The sequence below is a fragment of the Apteryx rowi genome, unplaced genomic scaffold (assembly GCF_003343035.1).
Source record: "Apteryx rowi isolate R43461 unplaced genomic scaffold, aptRow1 scaffold_21, whole genome shotgun sequence".
Classification (NCBI taxonomy): Eukaryota; Metazoa; Chordata; class Aves; order Apterygiformes; family Apterygidae; genus Apteryx; species Apteryx rowi.
The window spans coordinates 3,864,344-3,890,729 of record NW_020448419.1 but is presented as its reverse complement, the minus strand read 5'-3'; the positions used below and the strand labels follow the sequence as shown (position 1 = coordinate 3,890,729).

Below are 26,386 nucleotides of genomic sequence, written 5' to 3'. Positions count from 1 at the left end.
GGTCCATCTGAACATGAGGAAATACTTTTTCACTGTGAGGGTGACAGAGCACTGGAAGAGGTTGCCCAGAGAGGTTGTGGAGTCTCCTTCTCTGGAGATATTCAAAACCTGCCTGGACGCAATCCTGTGCAACGTGCTCTAGGTGACCCTGCTTGAGCAGGGGGGTTGGACTAGATGATCTCCAGAGGTCCCTTGCAACCTCAGCGATTCTGTGATTCTGTGATTCTGTGATTCAGTTTTCATTAAGAATAAGGCATGCATTCCTTACTTTAAAAAAAAGAAAGCAAGGGGAATTTATTGCTTAAATCTTCATATAGTGGTATCAAAAATACATGAAATATATAAAATAGATTTATAAATAATAAAATAACTTTAGACAGGGAGATTTTTGGCAAATGCGCCTGGTCCTTAAAAGCTCATATACAGAAGTAAAACAATTCCCCATATCCCAGATGACAAGAATCTATTGGTACAGAACCAGGGAGAATGTATTTATTTTTCAAGTGTATGTTCTGTCAAATTCACACAGTGCAGTTGTTGTTGCAGTTCTGAATGAATCAGTCTTCTGTAGCTTACTGTGTTTTAGCAGTAGAAAAGAACACCATTGTTTATTGAAATACTTCTCACACTCATGATATTTTTAAGAAAGAGTATATACTCTTGCCAACAAATGAATTTTGGAAATACAGCAATAAAAATATTTCTTTTTATTCAACACTTACAGTAATTCAAAAATCATAGATAATCCCCTAAAATATCCTCTCAACCCCTGAATTTGTAAAAGAGGAAAAAAAAAAAGGAGTGAAGAATAAAACCACTGTTTATAAAAGCCCACTTCTTTTTTTCTAATATTCTGAAGAATTAGCAGCTATATTTATCAGTGGCCTACAGGTTAAATATATTGCTTATAAAAAAATACTGGAAGTATTTTAGCTAAAACTGCACTGAATATAACAGAATAAAATATATAAAACATACGTAACACACAACATAACGCAACCACAAGTAATTAACGGATGCAATCCGCAAAGCCAACATGTAGAAAGCACAAGAACATATAAGGTTGGAGCTGATTTTTGCACCTGGATGTTACCATAATGGAAAGATCAGCAGATCAGAAGCAGAGCAAATAATGGCATGATACATGCAATGGAAAGACTGGAAGAAGCAAGCCACTGCAGACAGACTCGTATGGTAGTTAATGTATGAAAAAGCTTACTTCATTTAGAAAGCTCACTAATTGGTCTACCGTTAAATAATCAGTTTTGTCTCCATTGCTGAAAAGAAATTTATTAGAGAATGTAAGTTTTCATATATGATGCTACAGTAGGTATGATTTACATGTTGACATTGTCGATACTTTTAAAACCTTTACTTTTCTACCTGAAGTGGCTCTATATCTCAAAATTAACAGTCACATAATACGTACTAACTATCTATGCTAGGTACAGTGTATCTCCCACATTTGGTAAAACTTAGCAGATATTACTTCATAAAACAACATGTAAGTCTTCCAGCTGAGAATAATTTGAATGAAGAAACTTTTAGATCATCAGATTTCTTACTTAATTTAGTTAGTTCACATACTGCATTAATCACCTAAAAGAAGCAAGTCAAAATTACAGTAGTTAGTAAAGCCAATGCAAATAAAATAAAATAAAATAAAAAGTTCCAGGTGCTTCTTTTAACTCATGTAAAAGTTACTATAAAATACACAGTGAACTTTTACATTAACAATCTGAGAGGGAAGGACGGGGAAAACATAGGCTTGAGTTTGTCTTAAAATACTGCTGATAACACTAGGATGTAAAGATAGATAGTCTTTACAGTGCTCTGTCACTTTTAGATATAGACTAAAACTACAGTAAAATAAATTTAAAGCAAGATTATATTAAATTTAAACTTACATCTTCCTATAGAGATCCTCTATGTCAGTTCGGGGACATATCTTTTGGGTAAGCTCATAAAATTTCTCATAAGTAAATGCTGCAGGCTCAATTTCATCATTCTGCAACAAAATGCAAAGGTAGATTATCCGGCAGAGGACTGTTTACGTATTCTTTTCCTAAGAGCATATTTTATATTAGAGAAAGCAAATGAGAATTATCTTAGTGCTTTACCTAATGTACATGGATTCATTTGTATTTTCTGAAAACAGTTCTCAGCTCGTCTTTATCACAGATCTGTTTGGCGTGCTTATATTCTGACCTCACAGCAACATTAATTCTACATAAACACAGAACTGGAACACAGTCTTTAATTTTCTCCTTAGGCTTAAGAAAAAGTCCAAGATGAACTTCAGGATATTTATCCTGAAGCCAAGGAACACTAGGAAAAAGTCCCAGGTTTGGTGCAAAGGTTTTAAATAGTAAAGCCGCTCTCGTACAGGGGTGGGTAAAATTTCCAAGAGGGAGGGAGGATGCAGTACTCTGATGCATTCAGTGTTGTGTCCTTCTTTGGCTGAACAAGGCGAGCACTGCGGGAGGGAGGAAAAATTTCACCTCAGGTGCCAGGCACCCAGGCAGCCCTACCGCGGCGGATTGACGCTTTTCTGCGCCCCCTCTCCCGGCCGGAGACAGCAGATGGCTGCCGAGCCTGCAGGGCTGCCCCGCGCCAGGCGCTTGCTGCAGCCAGGCCAAGAACGGAGGCCTGGAGTCTCCGAAAGGAAGGGAGGGAGACTTGGCAGGGAGCGAGGGCGAAGAAACAGGCAGGGGACAAGCAGCAGGAACGGCAACCGGGGCCCAGCATGCGACAGAAAAATACTAAAGGCATATTCTGCACCAATATATTTTGCATAAATGTGCGAGGGGGCAGGCTATTACAGAAAAGAAGTCTGATCCAAGAAGTTTAAGGACCACTGATGTCACATATATTTAATTCCACTTGGCTTTTCGTAAACAACCTGTGGTGATGAATAACTTACCCATGAACAATAGGCATGTTTTTGTGTGATGCAAATGACTAAGATCACAGCTATAAATGTGAATGATTCATCAATTTCTTAATATATAAAAAAAATACTTATTCAAAACTGCTAAATACCTTTCCACTGGGAAGACCTAATTCCTTAAGTGCCTGAAAGATCACTTTTTCTGTTTTACCTGATGCAAAGGTTCTGGTAATGCTAAAACAAAAAAGAGTAGGGGAAAAAAAAGGAAAAATGTTAGTCACTTTCTAAACAATCAGTTCTCTCTCTCTCTGCCAACATTTTCCTCTGGCTTCAATTGATGAATGTAAGCACCTTCCAAGTGATCGTGCAGTTGAAAAAGTGCTCTAAGTTTCACAGAGCACAAATGCTCTGCCTGCAAGCTATCCATTACAAAATATATCAAAATAATGAACTGCAAAAAGAACAAAAGGGATTTTTTTTCAATATACTGTGATACAGAACTTTGCAAAGCATTATAAGCATTATTCTTTTGGCTCCTGCCATGCAACTGCATGCAGAGACAAATGACTGTGTTTAAAGAGCAGCAGATTCTCCAAGCGAGGAGATTCATGTCTCCAGGCATTCCTGGTTGTGGGGACTCCCCTTCCTTCGCGAGCATTAATCTGTTCCTCTCGAAAGGCCACCCATAACGTAGCCCTGAACCATTCCCCATGGCACTTCCCTTCCTCTTTCCTTTCCAAGCCCTCTCCGCTAACGAGAAACTCCCAGCTGCACGTCAAATCTCCTTCCTTGCTCTCTCACCGGCTGCCGTGGTCGTTCCTCCCTTTGAAGGCTCCCTCACCTTACAGCCCTTACAAATAAACCTGGTCTGGAAATAGTGTGGACAACTTGTTTAAGTAGGTTTCCACTTCCACTGAAATACTTCCAAACTCTGTGATTAATATCCACTTCCTTCTGTAAAACACCATGCATGAGACTGACATGGTTTCACTTGAAAGGAAATCAATCCAACTAAAGCTTAAATTCTGGGTATGATTAATGTGAAAACTTCTGGTCTGTTTCTGTTTCCACTTGAATAACCTCTAACTTTGGAAGAGTAGATCCAAACTTAACAGCTTTCCTTCCTCCTTTCTTGGGTTTAACCGAAAATGACAGGTCCCATAACCAGTCAATTTTGACAACTCAATCTGGAGAGGAAAACTGTGCTCTGTATGCATATCTATTCCTGACACTGTGGGGAGCTGTATGTTGGGAAATGCTCTACAACCGTCTCCTGATGAGAATATGCTGCTCTTTATTACCAAGTGAAACAAACATTTGCTGAGACTTTTTGTTAATCTCATGCATACGAAATAATTTCACAAAGTGAAAGATGTGAAACAAACTGTTGCTTTTACTTGTTGCCATAGCAATTCAGAGTTGTTAGACTCTCCAAAACACTCTAAACCTCTTATGTAAATATTTTCGTACTAATAAAATGAATATCAGGAAGCCAAAGATCTAAATGATAAAATAATATTTTAACAATACTTTTTTTACTGGGTTCTTAAAACATTTAGACTTCTATGTCCCTATTTAGGCAACTAAATAAGTTGTTTGATTTTCCAAGTTGATAAGTACTAAGATGTTTTCAATAAAATGTAGACTGAGGAGTCTAACTTTAGGCACCTGTTTTTTTTAAAATCTCACGACCTATTTTTCTACTTATTCTGAGACACAGAAAAATGCTAGCTAGATTTACAATCTATGCTCAGCCCTGTAAAAATTCTATGCCTGTTCTAATGAATTGGCCCCCAGTAATAAACGTCATGTCAAACACGTGTCATATTGGCATAAGCAATTAATCAGAAACTGTGAGCCAAGATTCCACGGATGCAGAAAACTTATTTTTGATGCCAAATTCTCTTTTATTTCACCAAAGATGACAGCAAACATAGTAATAATTCGTAATGAGAGCAGCAGCCTAGAAAAAGATTGCATCAATCAAAAAATAATACAGCACGACACTTTCATTTTGCTAGGGACATTATAAAAAAACCGCTGTTTTTCCTCTACCAGAAGAGGTTTCATCCTAGCAGATTTACATTCATCTCATTGTAATGTCACGGAAGAAAACTGTGTTACTTCTGAAACAAGCAAGTCACTGGTTGACAGATACCTACAGGTGTTTAATCCTCATGTTCTACAGTTGTTTTGATTTTTTTTTTTTTTGCAAAGTGTCAATTACTTTTTCATCAATAAATTTTTCAAACACCTCCCAAATCCAGACTGGGGTATAAATCTATCACGTTTGTTGATGGATGAAATGACTTGGTTACAACTCCAAAGCTTTACCACTTTCAAATCATTACTTCAAAAATCAAACCAACACAAACTGTTCAAAACAATCTTTTATCTTGGCTACACTGATTTTATCAGTTTGGCTAGAACTGGAAGTACTGCTGCCTACACTCCACAAGAAATCCTCTAAAACTATGATTTCCAACCATCATGAAACTGTAGACCGAGACTTCTTCCAAGCTATTTGGAGTAATCGATATTAAATACATTTAATAACAAAAAATTTCAAAGTAACTTAATTAAGTCAGTGTAAAACAGATTTAATCCTCATTTATCATAGTTTAGCTTTTGTTGGTATGTTCATAGGTAGAATCTAAATTAGTTTAAATCCTTATAAATGTGGTCATACAAAGGATAAGCATAGATTGAGCTAAGCTACTTTTTGAACAGGCTCTAGCTAAACTGGTGCAATTTGCATGTGCGTGTGCATGGGTTTTCTGCCAAGAAAGCTGCAGAAGCTGAATAGATATTTTTAACAAATGTTGACCTTTTTAACGATCATCTACAGAAATGTTAAAATCAGAAAATACAAAGTATCCTATCAAAGCCATATCCTCATAAGATTTGCAGATGTCATTCTAGTCTCCGATTGCTGAAATTTATTAAAGCCCAGAAGACAAACCTGATGCTCTCCTAAGGTCTGCCCATTACTAACTGTGCCAGTATTTCTTATCTCTGAAACACAGTAAGTACATGGGCAGCAACAGAGATATGCCCCAGAGTAGGTTAAAAACTGAAAGCAGTCAAGAGTCTTCACGACCCTGCAACCTCAACTGTACTAAAGCAGAGTCAGGTGAACATTTATGCTGTTTACCACTGACAGCCTAAGGAGTTTCACCTTCCCAACGCTTGCATTCTCTATGGCCATGTGCTAGTTGCAACAATCTGCATTAACCTTAAAAAGAAATGGAAAGAGCTCTAATTTCCAAGGGGAGATTTTCTCTCAGATTTTTACCGTGCTTCAGTGTAAAAATGAACTAAAGCTGATACTGTGATACATGTTCCTACAGCTTACCAGATCTGCGAGGTCTTCTCCTGAGAGAATAAAGTTCTGTATCCCCAGAGCTACAGCAATTGCTGCAGGGATCCCTGGGCAGCAGGAGGAGGCAGAGGTTTGAAGAAGCAGGGTTGACTAGAGGGCACTGCATTTAAAAACAGGTATATGGGACAGACCAGAGGAATCTGGAGGTGTGTTGAAGGAGAAGCACCATTGGTTTATCAGGGGAAAGAGATACTGGGAAGAGACTCGGGAAAAGAGTGTGAAACTCGGCACATGGTGCATAGCAGAGGCATTCTGCCCGCATTGCCCAGCGCTTCTTGGCTTGCCGTCCTTCAGCTGGTTTCCTCAGCCACATACTCCTCCCCTTATGCATCTGCCTCCTTCTCTTCCCCCTTCCCTTTCTCCATGCTCCTCCTCTGTGCTGGAGGAGGGAGGCAGTGAAGTCCCCCATGTCCTGGGCTGCCCAGCGCTCAGACAACCCACATGCCTCTGTCCCACTTCCCACAAGTAGAGGTTGCTGGGACCTGTCCGCTCTCGTGATCTTACTGCCCCCCATCAGGGTTCTGTTGCAGAGGGGAGGCCACAGCTCCGATCCACCCTCTTTTCCAAAGCTGTAGTTAGAGGTTTACAGAGCAGCCTGATTTTTTCCCTTCTGCTCTCATTCCTCCTCTACACCTTTCCTTCTGCCTCTCACAGACATCTCTCCTAGCCCTTTCAGTGAGTGATAAGAGTGCTTCCCTGATGAGCCTGAAAAGGCTGCTACATCTTGCTCGTACCAACACAGTGAATTCCTTGGAGGGTCCAAATATAAGGAAGATGCAGATTCCCTCTGCAAAGCCTGGAATAGTAGATCTATTACAAATACATAGTGCAAACTATATTTGCAAGAACTTAAGCAGGTAGAGACCTGTTTGTGTCTGGAACCTGGAAATAGTGCCAATTTGAAGTAACAAACTCTTGGAACTAGAAACGTTTTTAAGAAAAATGATACAAGTTTAAGTGAAAATTGAAGTCCCCTAAAATCCAAACTACAGATCTGGCAGGAAGATTTAATACATTGGAATCAGTGGACTGGACTTCCTTCAGCAATATGTGGGTTTGTCTGCAAATGCAAATTAACATACTGTAGCACAACAGTGAGAATTCAGACCTTGCTAAACGTTGGGTAAATATTTCAAGATGGAAGTATTTTCCAATAAGCTAGCACACTATAAATTCATGCTGAGGCATATAAAACTCTATGTTCAAATCCAGGCATAAAGCTCTAAATTCTTGGAGACGAATTTGCTTCTGTAATATTGTTCTCTCATCTTTCCCCTTCAGCTGATATTCCTCTTGGGATCTCTACACAGAAGGTGCCTCACGGCAGTTTAGTTTAAGTTTGAGAAACAAGCAGGGACTTGGCAATTTGAAAGCTTAAAGATTAATACACTGAAGCAGCTCTAACACTGTCAAGGTGCTGCTGGAGTCATCAGACTAAAACCTGGAGGGCAGCACAGCAGGCTCGGCAGGCTCTTTGTCTTTAGCACATTCTGTAGACCCATAATCATTTATTCCTCCCTTGGAAAAAATTTCTGCGAGGCTTATCCTACAAAGTCCTCCTTCTTGCTTCCTTCTGTAGGTTTCTCTTTCTGAGAGCATGGCATGCCCCAAAAGTGGGATTTTCACACACTGGATGAGGAGGAAAGAGGCTCAACATATTGACAGGAATTTCTAGAGCAAGTGGAGGGAGAAAAACTGCATAGTCAGATGGGACTAAGAAAATTAGTAACTTGAAATAGTTAATAGTTATACAGAAAGAACAACGCTATTTTAGCTTTTCCATCACTGACAAGAACTAACCCAAGGCCTGCAATGATTCATTTACCATGTGGAGAAAAACAAATATTACTCTGAGGGTTCCTATAAAAGCAGAAATAATTTTGGCAGAGCTATATCTGTCATTTTACAAGGAACTGCATTTTCAAGTGTACCTTTCTGTCCTCCACTTAACTGGTCTGAGAGTTGTGTGGTCCTTTTGCTAAGTATTTTACAAAGTTCTACATCTGAAATACCCATTCCAGAGACTGCGGAGTTTTAAGTTGAGAAACCTGATGGTCTTAGCTCTCAGTGACCTTGATAACAGCTACAAGCACTCAAATCTTCATTGTACTGGACTAATAGAAAAACTACTAGGCCATTAAGAAGTCCTAATGAGTTTACCAAGGAAGTATGGAACTCAGATAAGTATATCTTAGTTCTGTGTTTGTTTTTACATATGTATTAGACAGTAATAAAACTGATACTAAAATTTAATTAATAAGCCATAGAATTTGATTAGCATTAAACAACCACTACTTGCTAAAAACTTGAATTCCTAACTGGGCTTACCTCCGAACTGGAATTTTGCCATTTGTGTTCGTCAGAAATGCCAGCTTCATCCAGCTGCAATTAAGAATGAAATACTTTTAAAATACTATTAATTAAAATGAGAAGCTAGATATTTATGTTCGGCTCAAGAATACTGGCACCTCTGTGAAATGAGTACAAACAAATAATTGTTCTATAACAAAAATACTTCTCTGTAACCTTTTAGTGCTTAAGGCAGAGCACTTCTGTAACTGTAAAGGCAAAAATTAGCCCAAAATAATCAGCACCACAGTTAACAAGAGTTCGAAGAGAAGAAAGACTCATGGGGTTCTGTTTGTGTACGTATCAACAAAAGAACAATCCAGACAATAAATAAAACACACAATACCAATAAATCAAATAAACAGTAAGAAATTCTCTTATAGTTTCTCTTCAGCAGCTGCCAGATATAAGCTTGAGACCTTTTCTGGTCATAATGAAACATAAACCTTAAACTGAATTAACACCATTTTTGCATTAGACTGTTTTCGTGACTGTGGATGTTGAACGCAAGCAAAGAAAAAAATAAATCTAAAAGAATGCAAATAGGAAAACATGAGACCAGAAAAACACAGGAGGACGGGGGAGGAGAGAAGGTAACTTACTGTTTCTTGAGACATGTCATTGGACTGACATTGTTAGCTCTAAAGTTATGTATGATGGATCCAAGCCCTTCTACCCATTGCTGAAAAACATGAAAATACACAAGCACTGAGTTAGGAAAACTGAAGAGGGAAAAAGTAGGAAAGTTTGTCTCAGGGGAAGGCGTTCCTCCTTCTTTGCTACCATCGCTAATGTTAACACCTGAGTTAAGAAAAAACCTCTCCACTTAGCAGCTTATAACACCATGGAAAAGTCCAGCCACATTTTACACATTAATATTTTATCCTTCACTAAACAAACTGATCATGCTTTCCATTCTTCCAACTACTACAGCAGCATCTGCAGCGCTATTAAAACAGTTCATTGCCAGCAAAGGAAAGCGGTCCATCGATCGATTTATTAAGCTTTCCATTTATAGCCTGTATAAATACATGTCTCCGTTTCAGTTGCTGCTGGCAATATTAGATATTACTAAGCAACATTATACAATATGTGATGACATATTTAACTGGTCCAGTTTTAGAACAGGAATGCAACAAAATATTAATAAGCTAGAGCGGACCACAGGGAGGCACAACGACTGCTATGTGACTCTGACCTCATCTAACACCCCATTACATATTCAGTCCTGCTTTCTTTCTGGCTCTCATCCTTAAAAAGCAAAACATTCCAGCAATCACTGGGATGACTGTCAGCCAACAGCAGCATTACAGCACTTATGCAATTCCTTTTTATGGATATATTTTTCTACTATAGCTTGTGCCTAGACTTTGCAGTACTATATGGAAGAAGCTTAAGGATTAGGCCTTAACACGAACTCTCATTGATTTCAGCATGAATCCTGGCAGGATAAAGCTATAGGAAGAGAAAAAACGAGGGTATTACAGGCCAAGTTCGATCTCAATTATGCCACTGTAATGCTAGGTTTACTCAACAGATAATTTACACTAGTGGAAGTGAGACGGGATTTGGTCCACTGCTTAACATCAACCTTATGAATAAAGAAGCTTCTTGCTTCCGGCCAAATTCAGCGCATGCAGCTTTCACTGACTTGGGCATGATCCAGAATTCGACACTTATAAATAGATCCAGACGAGTATATTTTTGCTTTTCATGAATGAGTGCTATACATCCGCAAAACAGATGAAAAAATCCTCATTTATGTAGGAGGAATACTAACATCTCTGGCAAACGGCATATAGTAAATCTGCAGGCAGTAAATCCCAATTGGCTAAAACAATGTAACAATCATCTAAGGTGTCAATTCATCAAATAAACAGGTTTAAGCAGACCCTTGTACCCATGAAATGTTAGAAGAATATCACAAACTTTTGTTTTAACATGGAGAAACTGTCATCAGACTCCCTTCTAAATGAAGCTTATAAACCTATTTGGCCCTAGGAAAATGAGCCATTTATTAAGACATCTATTAATACTTAAAAATTCTTTTTCAAAGTATCCTTTTAAGAAGTACTGCACAAAAATATGCATGCAAAAAAAATACATATCTAAGAATTTGAAAATAAGTCTCAATGAGTTATGAGAACAGCATACATGTTTTCACGCATTTGGGGTTTTCTCTTGTTTGTATTTCTTTGAGCATTTTTGTATATTATAATTCTTCATACATTCTTCTCTTATTGTAATTCTTAGAACTGTTTATCCTTGATATTTTTATCGCATCTAAAATACATGTGATACTGCACAGAGACGGAATTCCTGGAGTGAGGGAACATTGTATAACCAAAGCAACCACTCAGGCAAACAACCATGCAGTGAAGTACTGCAAGGGGACATCCCCGGCACTTGCTCTACTCTCAGAGCATTTCTCTTTCTTCCCCTGCAGTATTTGCTCTGCCCTTGCTGCCTCAACATGCCCTAATAATCTGTCCTATGGCACATATTCAGGCTTTGCGAGTCCCTGCCAAGGAAGAAAAAACCATCTCTCCAGCACTCACAACACAGACGCGGAGGAGGGTAAGAGGCTCACACGGTCTCACCTCTGAAACAGCTTCCAAACTTGTGCTGAAAGCAATCCATCAGTACAAGCCTGCCCTCCCGTTTCCCAGCTGCATGAATAAGAGAACTTAGGAGTAGTAGTACTGTCCAGGGATAGAAAGCAAGCAAGGTTCATGGGGAGTGATAATGTTATTTTAATGTTATTTATTAGAATAACTGATATAACTGGAAACAATTGATAGATTTAGGGAACGCTGCTATCTTTTCATACAAAGGTTTCCTCATTTAAGATGATACTGGAAGAACACTTGTCAGAATTTCATGATAAAGCCCTGACCTCTAATCTAGCCTGTCTTAGGTATTTTTCAATCATCTAGAACATGTGTGTGCACGTGTGCATGTGCATGCATATGTTTCCTAAGAGTAAAACGTAACCTTACTGCTGCATTAATATTCTCATAGCTATATAATAATTTGCCTTAATATCATCTAGATTAATCTGTAGTCCCTTAAAAACACCCAAAACTTTCAACACTGACCAAGAAAGTAAAATGGCATATGCCTGTCAAACAAAAATAATTGCAAAAATAAATCAAGCTATATACATGGTGTGAATAAGTCTCCAACTTTCAAAACCCATTTTTTTCTGCTAAAAAATGCCGTCAGTGCAGTGCTGGCAATGCCAGCATTTGAACAGGAAATAAACACGCACCAATCAATTTTGATTTGAAGGCAACAGACTGCAACTATACCAGCTCTAGCAAAATTTAACATTTCAGTGTAAGATTACCCAGCACTCAGTTCCCAAGTCACTTCTACACATGAAGAACAGCTGCAAGAAAGACACACTGCTAGGGAAAAAAAAAGAAAGTCTAGGGAAAGATCAATACACTGAACAGCAAGTAATTTATCTGCAAGAATTGTTCTGATGACTCCCACTTTAGAGGGACTCCCTCATCTTTATTCAGGTCCTTTCTGAGAGAGATGTCAAACCAGGAACAGCTACCTCTGCATGTCCAAAGGGCACAAAAATGCAGCTGAATGCTGATGAAACACAGAAGCATCACATTTCTGCTGGCACCGAGCAAGGGAGTAATCTAAGAGAGATTTTGTCAAACTATGAATCTTTTTGACGTTGGTATGATGCCCTCTGGGCAGGATGTGGCAGTCAGAGACCGACACTTCCCTGCCTGTGCCATGCCACACAGCTACACGATGCTGCAGCATCTGGCTGCTTGTACTCAGTTTGGGGTAAAGCAGTTTCTGGAGCACTTCATCAGATATTCCCCGCAGCTACCAGCTGGCCCCAAATCAACTGGGAATAAGAGAGCTAAGAACAAATGCTTCTGGATTATGAACCCACTGTATAGAAACAAAATGCTATAAGAAGAAAAAATTTCCTGACCAACAGATTAATAGATAAGCTCAGTGCAAGACATTCAAACTATTTGTTAACTGGTCAACATAGACCATCCTTCTGAGCCAGAATAGTCTCCAAATAACAATTATATTCATCATCACTTTTAAGGCACTGTTATCCAAAGCACGGATATTCACAAAAAGCCAAAGTCTGAATACTGTGACAAATATCAAGCTGGCAACATACTGCTTTCCTGTCAGCAAACCATTTCCAGATTAAATGTACACTTGTCTAATGACCAGAAGGGATGCCTAATGCAGAAGGGGTGAAAGAAGAGTTCAGATTTTTCCCAGCTAATATGCTATGAAGACACTGTCAGTTTTATGGATGAAGCTGAGACCTGTATACCTATATAAGCAAACAGGGATAAACATCATCAATTCTATTCCTTGGTGCTCAGAATCTCCAGATCACCACATCTCCAAAGAAGGAAAATCCTTTGTAAAACAAGATTCTGAAATGAGGTAGAGAGGAATCAGTTCACTTGGGTCTTACAGAAAGTGGAATTATAAAATGTTCTTGACTGAAATTCAGGATACATTCAGTTTTTACTTATGTAAATTGGACCCCGCTGTCCAATCTTAGAGAAACAACAACCATGAAACTAAACAAAAAACAAAGACACCTTGAACACAGACCCATAGGCTGAAACAAGAGGCCAAAACCTAAGTGCACTGTTGGAATTAGCCACCTGCATTGTTTTTCTGTAACATGATCCAGCATTGTCAAATGCCTCGATACGGAGAAGGTGCAAGAAAAAGTGATTGAAGAAGCACTCTCTCAGCTTTTGCTGGAGAACTCAAATGCTTTTGAGGTACTTAGCGACATAGCCTTAGCTGAGGTTCAGTGATGAAACACAGCCAGCAGTGGCAGGGTGAACAGATAGGTCTGACCTCTCAGCTCTCTCTTAGCCATCAACCCTTCATTTAGGAGGGTTAAAAAGGGCTAAAATTATGACCATTAAGAAGGGCTAAAAATCACTCTAACCTACAGCTCATGCAATTCCATACAAGGTCATCTGTGGCTTATTTATAGATGAGGCCAGTATTATCCAGGCCTCTTGAGGTGATTTTACCTTCACTTCTTCAGTGCAGTCTTTCCACAGTTGCACTCTGCTTAAGTCAAGCACCAGGAAAGCAGTAGAGGCAGAGATGAACTGCTCCCTGATTCTGGTATTTAGTGCCTACGACTGGCTGTCAGAATCAAGGGCTTGATAGCTTGAAGGCCAGCATTTCTAATTCAGTGTATTATCCGGACCAACCTATGTAATCTCCCTGCAGCTCAGTCCTGTGGTCCACAGCCCACAACACAGATCCCCCACAGACCTCTAGGCACTGCCTGCTTCCCTGGGAGGGCTCCCCCCCAGTCCCGCTCTGTCCCTGAGCACAGCCATCATTAGGACCACAAGCCCCCAAGGACACCCCAGCTTATACTGCTTCTGCCGTTGTGGCTGGTTCTTCCTCTCCACGGAGGAAGCTGTAGTGACAGAAAAGGAAAAACTTGGGCAGTAGTCGGCCCTTGGGCAGTCGGTCTCAAGCTTTTTCACACTGCAAAGTCAGCAGCATAGGTCTGGCTAGAGCAGTTTAAACCATCCGTTTCTTGCTGTTCATTACTGCCTTCCATGGAGGTGCAGTACCAGATCATTCTCACCCCCTGCATCTGGAATAATATAAAACATCACTGAGGAAGATGAACAAGGAATGGCCACATGGTTGATTACTGTGGGAGAATACTGGAAAACATCTTAAACTGCTTTTGCTATTTCCAGAATTATTTGGCACCAACCCATAAGGAACGGTAAACTGTGCAATCCCAAACAGTGGTATGAATGTTAATGGATCGTAAAACTTTGCTAGGCTTGCAAGCCCGTTTACAACAGTTTACAATTGCTCGGGATCAAGCCTCCCTACTTTAATAATGGGGAGGAAGGGTCAGAGCAAGCACATGAACTAGTATTGCCTGTTCTGGCTAAGGGATGCTTCAGTGTTAGACTATGCAACATGGGTGAAAAGCACTTCCCCAGCTGATGGCATAATTAAATATCCACTGGTTCAACAACAGAAGATGACAGGAGAAAAGATATCCAGGCACGGGAATTTCAGGACCCCAAAAGTTGAAACTGCTAATTGCTGAGCTGAAACATATGGCCTATTAGCTGAAGGCCTGCGAAAATTCACAAATACCTGTGTGATCAGGCAACGGAGAAGAAGAAAGAGAAGGTGTTAAAAAAGGTCTCTACTGAGACCTGAAAGTTCTTATTTCAAGACAACTTAGGAATCTGCAAGCAAAGGAAATTACTGATCAACAACTTGTTTACTGACAGAATTGGTACCTTACTGTCCAGTTCACTTGAAATTCCTCACTAACCACATGGCCTTCCCCAGAACTGCAGGGGTGTTGTCTGGAGAAGCACTGAGGTTAGTCTGATAAAATGTCCCCTTTGATGATTTTTGAATCTATTAAGAAAAAACAAACCAACACAAATAACCAAAACAATCTAGCTACCTCAAAACCCAACCTACTGCAGTGAAACACTCTCCCCTACGTGCAAGGAGCAGTCCTGAACTATATATGAGTGCGTGGTTTCATAAGCTGCAGGTTCAGGAAGCCCATGGAGAATAGAACCAAACTTTCCCAAGTCTTTTCAAGAAAGAAATGGCCTGGCAGCATTCCCTGGTATTTTGCCCATGTCTGTCGACACAGTGACCAGCAGATGTCCCTCTTCTCTCAACACAGATGTCTCATAAATCATTTCTAATCTATGAAAATTGCCACACGTCTCACAGATGAGACAGCAAAATCAAGGAGACTAGACTAGCGATGGTGTAAAACCCATCCCCTACCTGATCAACTGCAGCACAGAGGTGAAGTTTTCAATTTATTGACAAGTCTGCAGCAACATTACCAAGAAAAAACATGAGGAAGCAGAAAGGCAAGCACACTGAAATCACAGGCAGATTATTTTAACCGCAGGCTAGATATGAATCCTGGCTAGGATATGAAGATCTCTCTGCAGAGCATGGCATTACATACTCGGCGCAGAGCTACCTAAATGTGTAAGCAGTAGTCATATACTGAAGACAGACATAGTTTGGAAATGTTTGTTTACCACATAGGCCATGAGACATAAGCCATATACAAACATGATGGGACACCCAGAACAGCAGTAGACTTTCAGAGTTCTGCCCAAGTATGTTCTGCAGTCTTTTTGGACAGGTTTGATTTGAAACATTGAAACAAACCAAAGCTATGGGAAAATGGAACCTTTCTGAAATTTGCCTGTGGGATATTTCTTTGGGAATCTTCTACTACCCTCTGGTTGTCCTCCTAGCAATATGATTTTGGCAAATAATTAATATCTTGTTTCATGGAAAAAAATCAGAGTCAACTGAAACAGAACTTTTTGTAAGTGAAAAACAGCCATATAGTAGAACAACAAAAAATATCAGCCTGAAGTGCTTTATCTTAGCAAAAACATGGTTGTTCATCTAATTGTTTTAAACAAACTGAAATCAATTTAAAAATGAATGACTAGTCAAACTGAAAAGCTGAGAAGTTTAAGAATGTCAATATGAAATGCTTTCAGCTGCAGTCACCTCCAATGCCATAATATTATTAGTTGTATAATAAAGCTGGTATTTTACCTATAGTCTGTTCCTTAGTATATGACTAGCAAAGTGTTTCAGCAGGTGCTATTTGCAATTCATTCTCGTTACTCACAGGTTAGCCATCAACACGCAGTTCGATGTCTCAGTGAGTAACACATCTGTAGAAAATGTCTGTTTTCTACCCACTCTAGCTACGCCAGCGGAAAAGGTTACTCCCCTCACCACCTCCCGTGGGGTGGCTCCCATCCCTACCTACCATCAGCAGAAGGATTTGCGCAAGCACTTCCTTGAGTTAGGTTATCTCAACCACTGGGGTGAGCTTCACCCCTAAATTGGTGAACTTAATTCTCCGGCTCTTCCTTGAAATGAATTAGGTAGCGTTCACACAAACTCTTGCACCAGCAGGGCAGAGGGAACAGTACGCTCTCGCAGAAGCACAGAAACTATCAGCTGTAGAGACAGTCCCTCCCAGCAGCACAGCTGGATTGGGGAAAGAACAGCTTCTGCAACCAAATTTACCCCTAGTATGCAATAATATTAAAGAATGTAAAAAGAGCTGACTGCACTTAGGTTCATTTTTAAAGTTAAACTCCTTAATGCAGTGCCAAAGGGCAGGAGCAAAGAAGGCATACAGTCCAAATTTGGGGTTGCTAAATTACAACAGCTTCACTGGATTTATGCCAACTTTGGATAGGAAGCCTACAGCCAGAGTGTCCTATACTAAAGCCTCACATCAGCACTACAGTGCCCCTGCACTAAGGAAATTCACCCCCAAATATTCAGTGGTCCTTTCGAATGTCCTAGACTGGGAAAAGCAGATTATCAGATTACTAGATCACAGAAAGTCAATCTAGTAAGTAAAAACAAAACAAAACAAAACAAAACAAAACCCATCACATATGCACATACCTCTCTAATGTGCTTTTTATTTTATTTTATTTTATCTTTTGCTTTTAGCTCACTGTAATTTATATAACCTGATTCAATCAGGATTCCAAATACTAGATTTTATAATCCACCTTTTACAGTCGCTCTCTACTACCATACTGAAGTTGCTTTAGGAGTGGACCATGACAGTTGCTTGGAATCAGGCACAGAGTCCACCCTATTTTGTGGTGGTTTTGTTTTAAGAGTGGAAATGAAAACCAATTTCTCAGCTGAAAACACCAATAAAATTTAAGTAGATAGAATGTAAATACTGGAGTTGGAGTTTGGAGACAAGTGGAGAGATAATAAACACACTCTTGTTGTGGGAAGAGCTGTACTTGGAGCTCAGCGATGGCTTGGCCAGACCTGCTCAGCTCATCGCCACAAGAGGCAGAGGAATGTGGGGCTGCCCCAGTGCAGAGAAGACGACAGATCCCAACTGACCGCCAGGGAGGAGCCCTGCCTGGAAGGCAGGAGGTCCGCACATGCCACGGCATGTATCTACAGTGATCGAGGCACCAGTAAGGGATGGCCCCTCTGCCCTGCCGCTCTGCCCTTCCACCTGCAGAATCTGCTTCCCACTGAAACTGCTCCTTGCCACATGGGTAGCCTGAAGAAGGCAGGAATTCACATTCACTTTCTTCTTCTCCAAGGCTACTCAGTTCCATCTATAGTCAGGCCTTCAGCAGCTAACAATTACTTCTTGGCCTCATTGGAGGGTATTATCTACAGAAGTAGAACACCCTTCCCCAAAAGAAAGGTTCTGGGCTTTTGCATTTGGATCCGTCACCAAAACCCCTTGTTTTAAAGTAACCCAATCACATGTGGACCAATCCTGAGCTTGGTTTATTTGAGGAAGGGCCAAAATGTCTATGGGGAAGAATACTCATCTTCCTCATGGCAACAGGTGGGAAAACAGCAGGAACAATTAGAGATGCATCCTTTACAAACATCTGGACTGCTCAAGCTACAATCGTTGCCCCTCCTCCTCCAAATTCTTGCCTCTGTCATTTCACAGTGGGGACTTACCTTTGAATGTGGATTAAGTCAGGGCCTATTTTAAAGTGCAGTAGGGGCTCCATAGCTACTGAATGCCACATACAGACTCTCATCTTCTAGAAGAGATTTACTATGTCCCAGAATAAAGATGTCTTGTCATGAACAAACCAGGAAGAATTAAGCAGGAACAACTCTACAAGCAGATAAATCCTAGAAAATTTTCTTTTAGCACAGAAGTATAGTGGGAAGTCACGAACTCATCATACACAAAAGGTCAAATATAGCACAGATCTCCTCAAAATTATTTTCTGTATACTCATACCCCCCCAAAAGTCACAGCTTTAGCTGCAGTGTAGAAAGCCCTACATTGTTTTTGGCTTGATTACTGTCTCCCTTGTACCTGAAAAAAATCAGATCGGGTGGATCAGCCTTGCTGACAAGTCCCAGACATGTATTTTTGAAACCTGGAAGTATTTTTGGCGGAAAGACTCCCAGGTGCAGAAGTCTCACACCTATGGACCTCCCAGAGCTGACCCACAAGCAGACTGCAATACATGACACATCATCCTGGGTAAGTATCTTGGCTGTTAATGAAGCAGTATACACTTCAGACAGTATAACCACCTTCCATTTGACAGTCTACGTAACTGGCCAATATACTTTTCACAAATAAGTTAGTGTAATACAGTTTATCCTGATCTTTTTTTTAGAATAAATGAGAGACATTGCTTGGTTAAGTACAAAAGTGAACGCCTCCTGTGTCTCTCTTTCTTTGCTTCTCAAATGTTTTCAAAACCTAACAGCAGCACAATGTTTCCCTGAAAGGCAGCTGAAAATACACACAGTAAAATCAATTTAGTGTATCTACATAAGTTATATAACTTTGTCTTCTATCATGGAGTTTACTCAGTACTCCCAATGGCTTAAGAGGTAGAGATCCAAGCACTGAAAAACAAACTGGGTCTGCCAAAGGATTTAGTGATACTGCATTCAACAAACAGATACTCTGTTTTACAGGAGGGGATTTAGCAGGTGTACTGTTACTGATCACTATTCAGTACTTAGCCAGAGGCAAAGCAGGCTATAATACATCATAAGAGCACCAAATCTGTAAGTGTGCTTGCCTTATGGGACAGAAAAGCAAAAAATGTGTATTTTAAAAACCCCTTAAATCTCTGGATTGTAACTATCAGCATACAATCAGTCCTCCAGATCAAGTTTCTCAGGCAGAGCAATTTACAGCAGCCAGAGTGTGTACCAGGCCTTGGTGGGGCCACAGAGCTTTAAGAAGCATTGTGAACTGCAATCTTAAACTCTCAGGAAAGATGACGTGTAAAAAAGCACCATTGTTTTCATACGACTGTTCCATGTAAACGGGAAAAAGAAAACAAGCTGGGTACGCTGGAATCCTCTTAACTGTATAGAATTTTCTTTCCTGCATTTGTCTTTTCAAATAATATGAACCACACAATACAATTAGGTTATCGCAGAAAAAAATTTTGGAGAGCTGAGCTCCACCAACTAGGAAAAGGAAAGTAATTGCACTTCCCTTCAGCATCACTGTGTGTCACAGACCCACTGCATAATCTGCTCCACATAGCCTGCTCTATAAACCCCACACAAGGCTGCTAAATGCTTGGGAGAGTGCCGTACCCTACACTTAATGGTCTCAGTGTCTACTTTTGATAAATTACCATGCATGCAAAGACTGATAAAGTTGCTATTTCCTCTCACCACAGCACACCAACATTTTACAGAATGCTCCAAATGGATGTTTGTTGTCCTTTTGTAGAGCATGGCAGCAGACATTAAAATGGGTATTTCAGTCAGCCAGGCATGCTGACTTGCTTCAGAAAAACAATCTAGCGGAGCTGAGGAGCTCTCCTTTTTTTCCTCCCACACACTGTTTAACTGTGGAATACCTTGGCTACTTCTGTGCTTTCCGCTACCATGAAAGTGAAGCTGATGTTCACCAGATCTGTGCCACTGCAAACACACACTATCCGTCCTTCCAACTCATTTTCTGATTTTCCAACAGCCTCAAGTGCAGTTAGTATTTTGGGATCCTGTTAAACAGAATAAATAACTTGTTACATTTGCAATACTTTTATTATGCAATACACTATGGTAAAAACGTGTTTCTGTCTCCATATGCATTAACATCTTTAAACCCTTGCCAATCATCTTAAATGAGTACTTTCATTCAGAATTCTTGTGGGTAAGCCCAAAAAACAATATATTCTAATAATTGTGAGCAAGATTGTGAGAGCTGAGAAGTAAATGAAGTATTTTAAATACATTTCAGAAAGTTAAATTAAAAATTACATACATTACAGTCATGAAGAAGAAAAATGAATCACTCCAAGGACTGGAAATGGATAGTTTTAATCTCTAAGTAAATTGTTCCAATCTAGTTAAGTCTGTAATTACTGAAAGTTATGATCTGTGTGACTTTTGGCTGTTTCTTAATGTTATAACTCACAAGTTGATACCTCTCTTGAGGGTCAAAGGCTATGGACTTAATGGGCATAGAGAGCAAACTACCCATGTAAAGACGGAGGTGAAGCCTGAAGCAATTTGATATGGTTGTCTGCACATGAAACATGAGGCTGTCTGCACTACTACTTCTCATGCCCCTTTTCTGTGGGGAAAACACTTTAGTCTATCAACTCTCAAGGGAACTACTAAGAGATGGTTATCTACAGTTAACACTGAAATGCTTATTGCTTCCAAGTGGAAATGCAGAAGTGTTAACAGATGCCTGGCTGGACAAGAATGAAGACCTGAAGAGACAGGCCCAAATCTCATCTCAGAAAATTCTACATATGCTTTCTGCAGAGTACCATTGAAATTATTTCCACAGCTTTGCTTTTCTGCAGAACTCTAACTTGTCCTTCTGCTGATGTTCTTCAGAATGGCAGAGAGTGACCACTTGCTCCAGTGAACTGCTGCCATCCCTGAACATCTAACTGCACAAAGAGATGCAAACAAAACTTTCTAGTTTTTATGTCAATGAAACAAGAAGATACAGCAAATTTTAAACAGATGGGAAAAAAACTGGAATAAGAAACATCATTTTCCAGATACCTAAAACAAGTATCACAATGCAATGTTATAAAATAATTAAAAACTCCTGATAAAAACTCTTTATTTTTCATTTATTTCAAACATTTATTTTTCAGCTTTCACAGCAGCCTGAAGGCAGAGTGCTGCACCGAATCAGAAAGACCGGATACAAGAACTTCACACTGCAATTACATGAAATCACTTCAGTTTAAAACTTAGAATTTTAGACTATAATTGCAAAAGAAAAGTTGTGTTGCTGGTATTTGTAACTAGATGAACTGTATTCTGCACTTCACCTTCATTTTAAATGTTTGTTTGTTTAAAGGAAGAGTATAAACTAACTAAAGAGTACCTTTGGTACAGCTCCAAAGCGAACACTGTTGATCAGGGAGCACTCTAATACCTGTCCTTCCTGAAAGAGAAAGAAAAGGTACATGAGTTCAAAGGTCTGTTGACACACGGCTCCACGTAGGAAGTGCAGCAAAAATAAACAATGAGTCTTATTTGCAAACACTGTTAATTAACACTAAACAATATATTTCCCCTTCGTATCTGTTAATTCCCTTTTAAGTACTTCACTTTAGTGAATTCTAAAAGAGCAGAACTAACGCTACTTGTGTAAATAAAGTCACGCAGTATTTTAAATTTAAAAAAATTAGTAATATGCAATATATATTACTGATATAATTGTAGTATACCTTTCCTTCACTTTTCCAGCTCAGAAAAAAGCCAAATTCATCCACTTGAAAGAGACAGTTGGTTTCAAAGACAAAAGATTCCTACAGAAAAGAAAGTAAAGACCAATATTTTAGTGTGTTTGACAAATGCCATAAATTAATTTACTGATCAAAAGTAAAAGCTTGTTACATTTTCCCTCAACTGCCTTCCTAGAGAATTTGCCATTTTCAAGCAATCAGAAATGATGAGTGAGGCTTATAACTAATGATCAATTTTAGCGATTTGTCTTTCTGCTGCCGTTTGAGACATTAGGATACCCTTAATTAGTATTTTCCTACTTCTCTTTGCAACCATGAGGTTTTTTTGTTTAGTTTAGTTTTGTTTTAATAAAAGCAGGGATTTTTACCTAATCAAAAACTTCAGTGAAACAGAACTTCAAAAACAAAATCCAAAATATGAAAAGGTTAAAATTATGCAATCTGCCAATACCACATTTGGGATCAAACCACCATATTTCATTGTAACATTTAGAATTCAGAAGCGCTTCTCTGTTTGACTACCACAGCACGTATGCCGTAACTATTCTGTAGTGAGAGTACCGGGCAAGCAGAGTTTAAAGGATATCGATGTGCAGTGAAATCAAGAAAGCGTGGCATACAAAGAGACGAGACACGGCAGAAGATCAGAAGAGCTGAATTAACGAATTTCCCCCCAACACCTCCAGCCTCAGTGAATACATCAGAAATCAAGCAAAATGTAGGGAGACATCACACTGTGCAGAATCAATCATTTTTTAAAGGAAAAAAGGATCTAGGACTTCCTGAATTAAAAGGCCGCATTAAAACAACAAACAAGCACATGTGCAGGCTACAGCACTGCTTAGTCATTCAGAGTTCAATACTTTGTTCCGTATTAAAGACAAAGACTGGGGGACCTTTCTGATATGCCATCTCCTCTCCTGTGCATATAGCAAGGGCAGCAAACACACGAATATACACAGCTGTTTTCAGAGTAAAAGATCTTATGTAAAGGACAAATTGAATTTAGATAACAAAATGAGTACAAACTCCAACGCCCTCCATTCATGCAGCATGCTTTAAAATCAGGAGGTCTTTCCAGGACAGGCTGGTCTCACTGGGTACATGACGTCTTTGAGGTACCACCCCAGGAAACAAGATATGGGACTTGGAGGGGCAACCTTTGCTACCTTTTTGGCCTTTGCCATGGAACAAGGGCATAGTGTGGGCTAGGGGAATGGTCTCATTCTGGTCAGGTCTTGACCAGAAGTTGGACATGAAGACAAGCTTGTACCTGGATCCAGGGTCTGGGAAATATCCTTGAGCCCCCCTAGATGAACACAGCCAAAGGGGATATACTGCATTTGGGATAATTGCTCCTTTGTCAGGGACACATTCATTATTGAATGCTGTCTATCAATTCTGGGCAACATTTTTTGTTCTCAAATCAGATTTACAGAACTAAGGTTCTGATACTCTGTAGCTCCCCATCCAAACAGCAAACAATTATCTTAATTTTACAGGCAGAGGAGCTGAGAAAGGAAGTAGTAAGTTGTTACAGCTCAGTCTGAGCCAAGACCACAATGCAGGAGTTTCCAGTGGGCACAGCTCTGCCCATCTTTCCCTTCTTTCTTTTCTTTCTAGCCTTGACTCATCCCACTAAATTATTTTTTTCTGCAATTTCTCTTCTTGTATGGCAAAGAAAGCACCTACTATCAGATCATGTAGATGCAAAATGATCAGTAAGACCCCTAATCACCTCTGGTTTCTTCTTCCCATATTCTGCTGAGACAGTCCTGTTCCAGACTCAAACTCTTCAGCAGTCAGATATGGTAATGCTTGGCTCAAAATATATTTCCATAATTTTGTAATCCTTCTGGTTAAAGTACTCATCTATCAGTAACAGATGGATCAGGACACTGCTCCAGATTACAACGACCTAGATTTTTCTAGCCACTCAATGAAACTTGGGCATATAAATGTCTCATGCTGTACTAGAGCTGTTCATTCATCAGGACCTTCTACCAGGACTCCTGAGCCCTAGCTCTGCACTGACTTGCTGTATGGCTTTAGTTAACTCCCCATTTCTCCTTCTCCCCATGTGGCCTTCTCTGCTAAGGTAGGGAGCTAAACACAGAATTTCAATGAAAACTGGAAGCCTAGATCTGAAACATTTCTCTTGAAAACTGCAAGTCCTACAGCACAGCCGTTGGCTCTTGCTACGTTGGAATAGCGTGGCTAAAAGCATGCTGTCTCTCTCTGGGGTAGGCTATCTGGTTACTACCACAACACAATTAAATAATAGTCAATGTATCTCATAAATGTGATGATATCAAACAGCCAGACCATCAAGTTCTCACTGTTTACAGGCTACACATCTTAACTTTTGAGTCACTGTTTTTTACAGCCCTTGATGATTCCTATAAAATTCTAGATGAAATATGCAGTTAGTTACACACGTGAAAGCCTTACAATGCTTCCAGAAGAGTTCCCTTCAATAAAACTAACCAGACTTCCAAGTGTCCCATACCGAACCTGGTGCAACCCTTAGCAAAACTTGCAGCAAGGAATGCAGATAATGTCACACATACAGACAGACAACATTTTGCACTGAAGGTGGCAAGCAGCACCCCTTTCTCCAGGGTTTTGGAAAGCAGTAAATTCAGCTGCAAGGAGCAATACTTAACAACGTTGACATCTCACCCCAACGCTGCTCAGCAGTTCCTGCTGGCTAGTCCTGCATGGCTGCCTGCTGGGTATACCCAACTACTGTGAAAAAGGACTCCATTTTGAGATGTCTCATTTTCCCTATTGCTACATCAAGGATCCAGGTGCCTCACTGAGGGTTGTTGATCTCATCCCCAGATGTGGGCACTTGAACTCTTTTCTGTATCTGCCTGTTTCTCCCCGTTTCCTGCCTAAGGTGCGAGAGAAGAGCCATAGTCACACAATGGGCCATACTCCTTCACCCAGGTCCACAGAGGCCAAGTTTCTGAAACAGCATTTGCTAAAGGAAAAACACAGCTTTTTGCAAACCTTGTTTATAGGGCCGGCATTCAATGTCCACTAGTGTCTTATTAGTTTATCTATGCCCCAAACTGAAAATACAGGGTAATACAACTATCCCCACCTTGGCAGTCCTCATGATAAAAAATACCTTTTGCTTATATTTCAAAAGATAAGAGGAAAATACTAATATCCCTGAAGGCGCTTACTGAGACACCTTCGACTTAAGAGATTTCCTGTCCAAAAAAGATTAAAAAGACCCTGATAAAACTATTCCCACAGGCATATCAGTGCAGAATACAAGGTAAATGCCTAGACACTTTATTTTGGCTGTCTGTGTAAAATGTCCCATTTTGCATTCCCTTAATAGACTTGGACTAAAGCACAGCTGAAAGCAGGATCACAGTAAACATATTTCAGAGAGCACAGGTCGATTTTCTAAAGGAGATAAAAACACTCCAGATCTCAAATGATGCATCTGACTCAAAATATAAACATTTTGTGTTCTTTTACTTTCCCTGTGAGATGCAGGTCCCCAGTTCACATGTAAAAGAAGACACACTCACGTCAGATTTGATAAATGCACAAAAAATGGAAGGATGCACTTTGTTCAGTAATGTGCTTTGTGGAACTGCAAAGATGAGAGCTTTATGCACATTACAGATATTTTGATCCAAATCTCCCTTTTCGCTTGCTCAGGGATTATTTCAAATCAGAGGATTAAATATGTTTTAAGGTTATTTCTTTTAAAAGCAAAAAACTGTAAGGTTATGAAGTGTGTCAATATTTCCTCCCCACACACATTTCTGGAGTTATTTGACAGTTTATGTGTATACAATGAAAACAAAACATCAAATATTTTGTAATATCCACATATTTAAAAGAGACTAGCAAATGAAATGCAACTGGCCCCTTACCTCTTCATATCTATCAAACACAGCTCCATCTTGCATAAAAGAGGGAACTGGCTTCTGCCAGTTAAATTCATAAGGTTTTGCCATGATTATAGAAGAAAAACCTGAAATGGAATGAAAGAACAGAGTTCAATTGCTGTCTTTTAAAAGGAATATTTCGTAGTCTAAAAAGGAAAAAAAATAGTGATTTTAGCTTTTCTTTTCACACAGTAGGAGTATTAGAAAAAAATCATAGCGCACTTTCAAATCAAGAGTTTTCCTCACAAGCATATTTTCATGTTTAATAAGTATAACTTTAAAATGAAAAATGCTCCTAAAACATGTGACTGCACATAATTATTTGAAAAAAACATGTGGACTGTAACATTGCACTGGTTTAAATATCTGTTACCTCACTTCTGGAGCATAATTAGGCTGGGATTAATGCAGCCCCAGGTAACACAGAATATCACAGCTGGTAACATACACAAGTGCTTCTTTTTCCCAGGAAAACATCATATACCAAATAGACAGGATATATTTTTTTAATGCTCTAAATTGCATACTACATACATGCATAACACATTTTTAC

General features: G+C 39.6%; 1 protein-coding gene across 3 annotated transcripts in view; it reads right to left on the bottom strand.

Moving 5' to 3' along the window:
* Nucleotides 1–25,902, bottom strand: part of PLCB4 (phospholipase C beta 4) — a 99,774-nt gene extending 73,872 nt beyond the window's left edge. For all 3 annotated transcript variants that reach the window (XM_026064161.1, XM_026064162.1, XM_026064163.1), the window contains exons 1-9: nt 25,819–25,902; nt 21,899–21,979; nt 21,553–21,612; nt 20,057–20,200; nt 9,224–9,303; nt 8,601–8,654; nt 3,043–3,124; nt 1,908–2,008; nt 1,220–1,277 (exon numbers count right to left, since the gene is read on the bottom strand). In XM_026064161.1, the coding sequence (XP_025919946.1) occupies nt 1,220–1,277; nt 1,908–2,008; nt 3,043–3,124; nt 8,601–8,654; nt 9,224–9,303; nt 20,057–20,200; nt 21,553–21,612; nt 21,899–21,979; nt 25,819–25,902 (744 nt within the window). The remainder of the gene's footprint in view (nt 1–1,219; nt 1,278–1,907; nt 2,009–3,042; nt 3,125–8,600; nt 8,655–9,223; nt 9,304–20,056; nt 20,201–21,552; nt 21,613–21,898; nt 21,980–25,818) is intronic.
* Nucleotides 25,903–26,386: the final 484 nt, after the last annotated feature.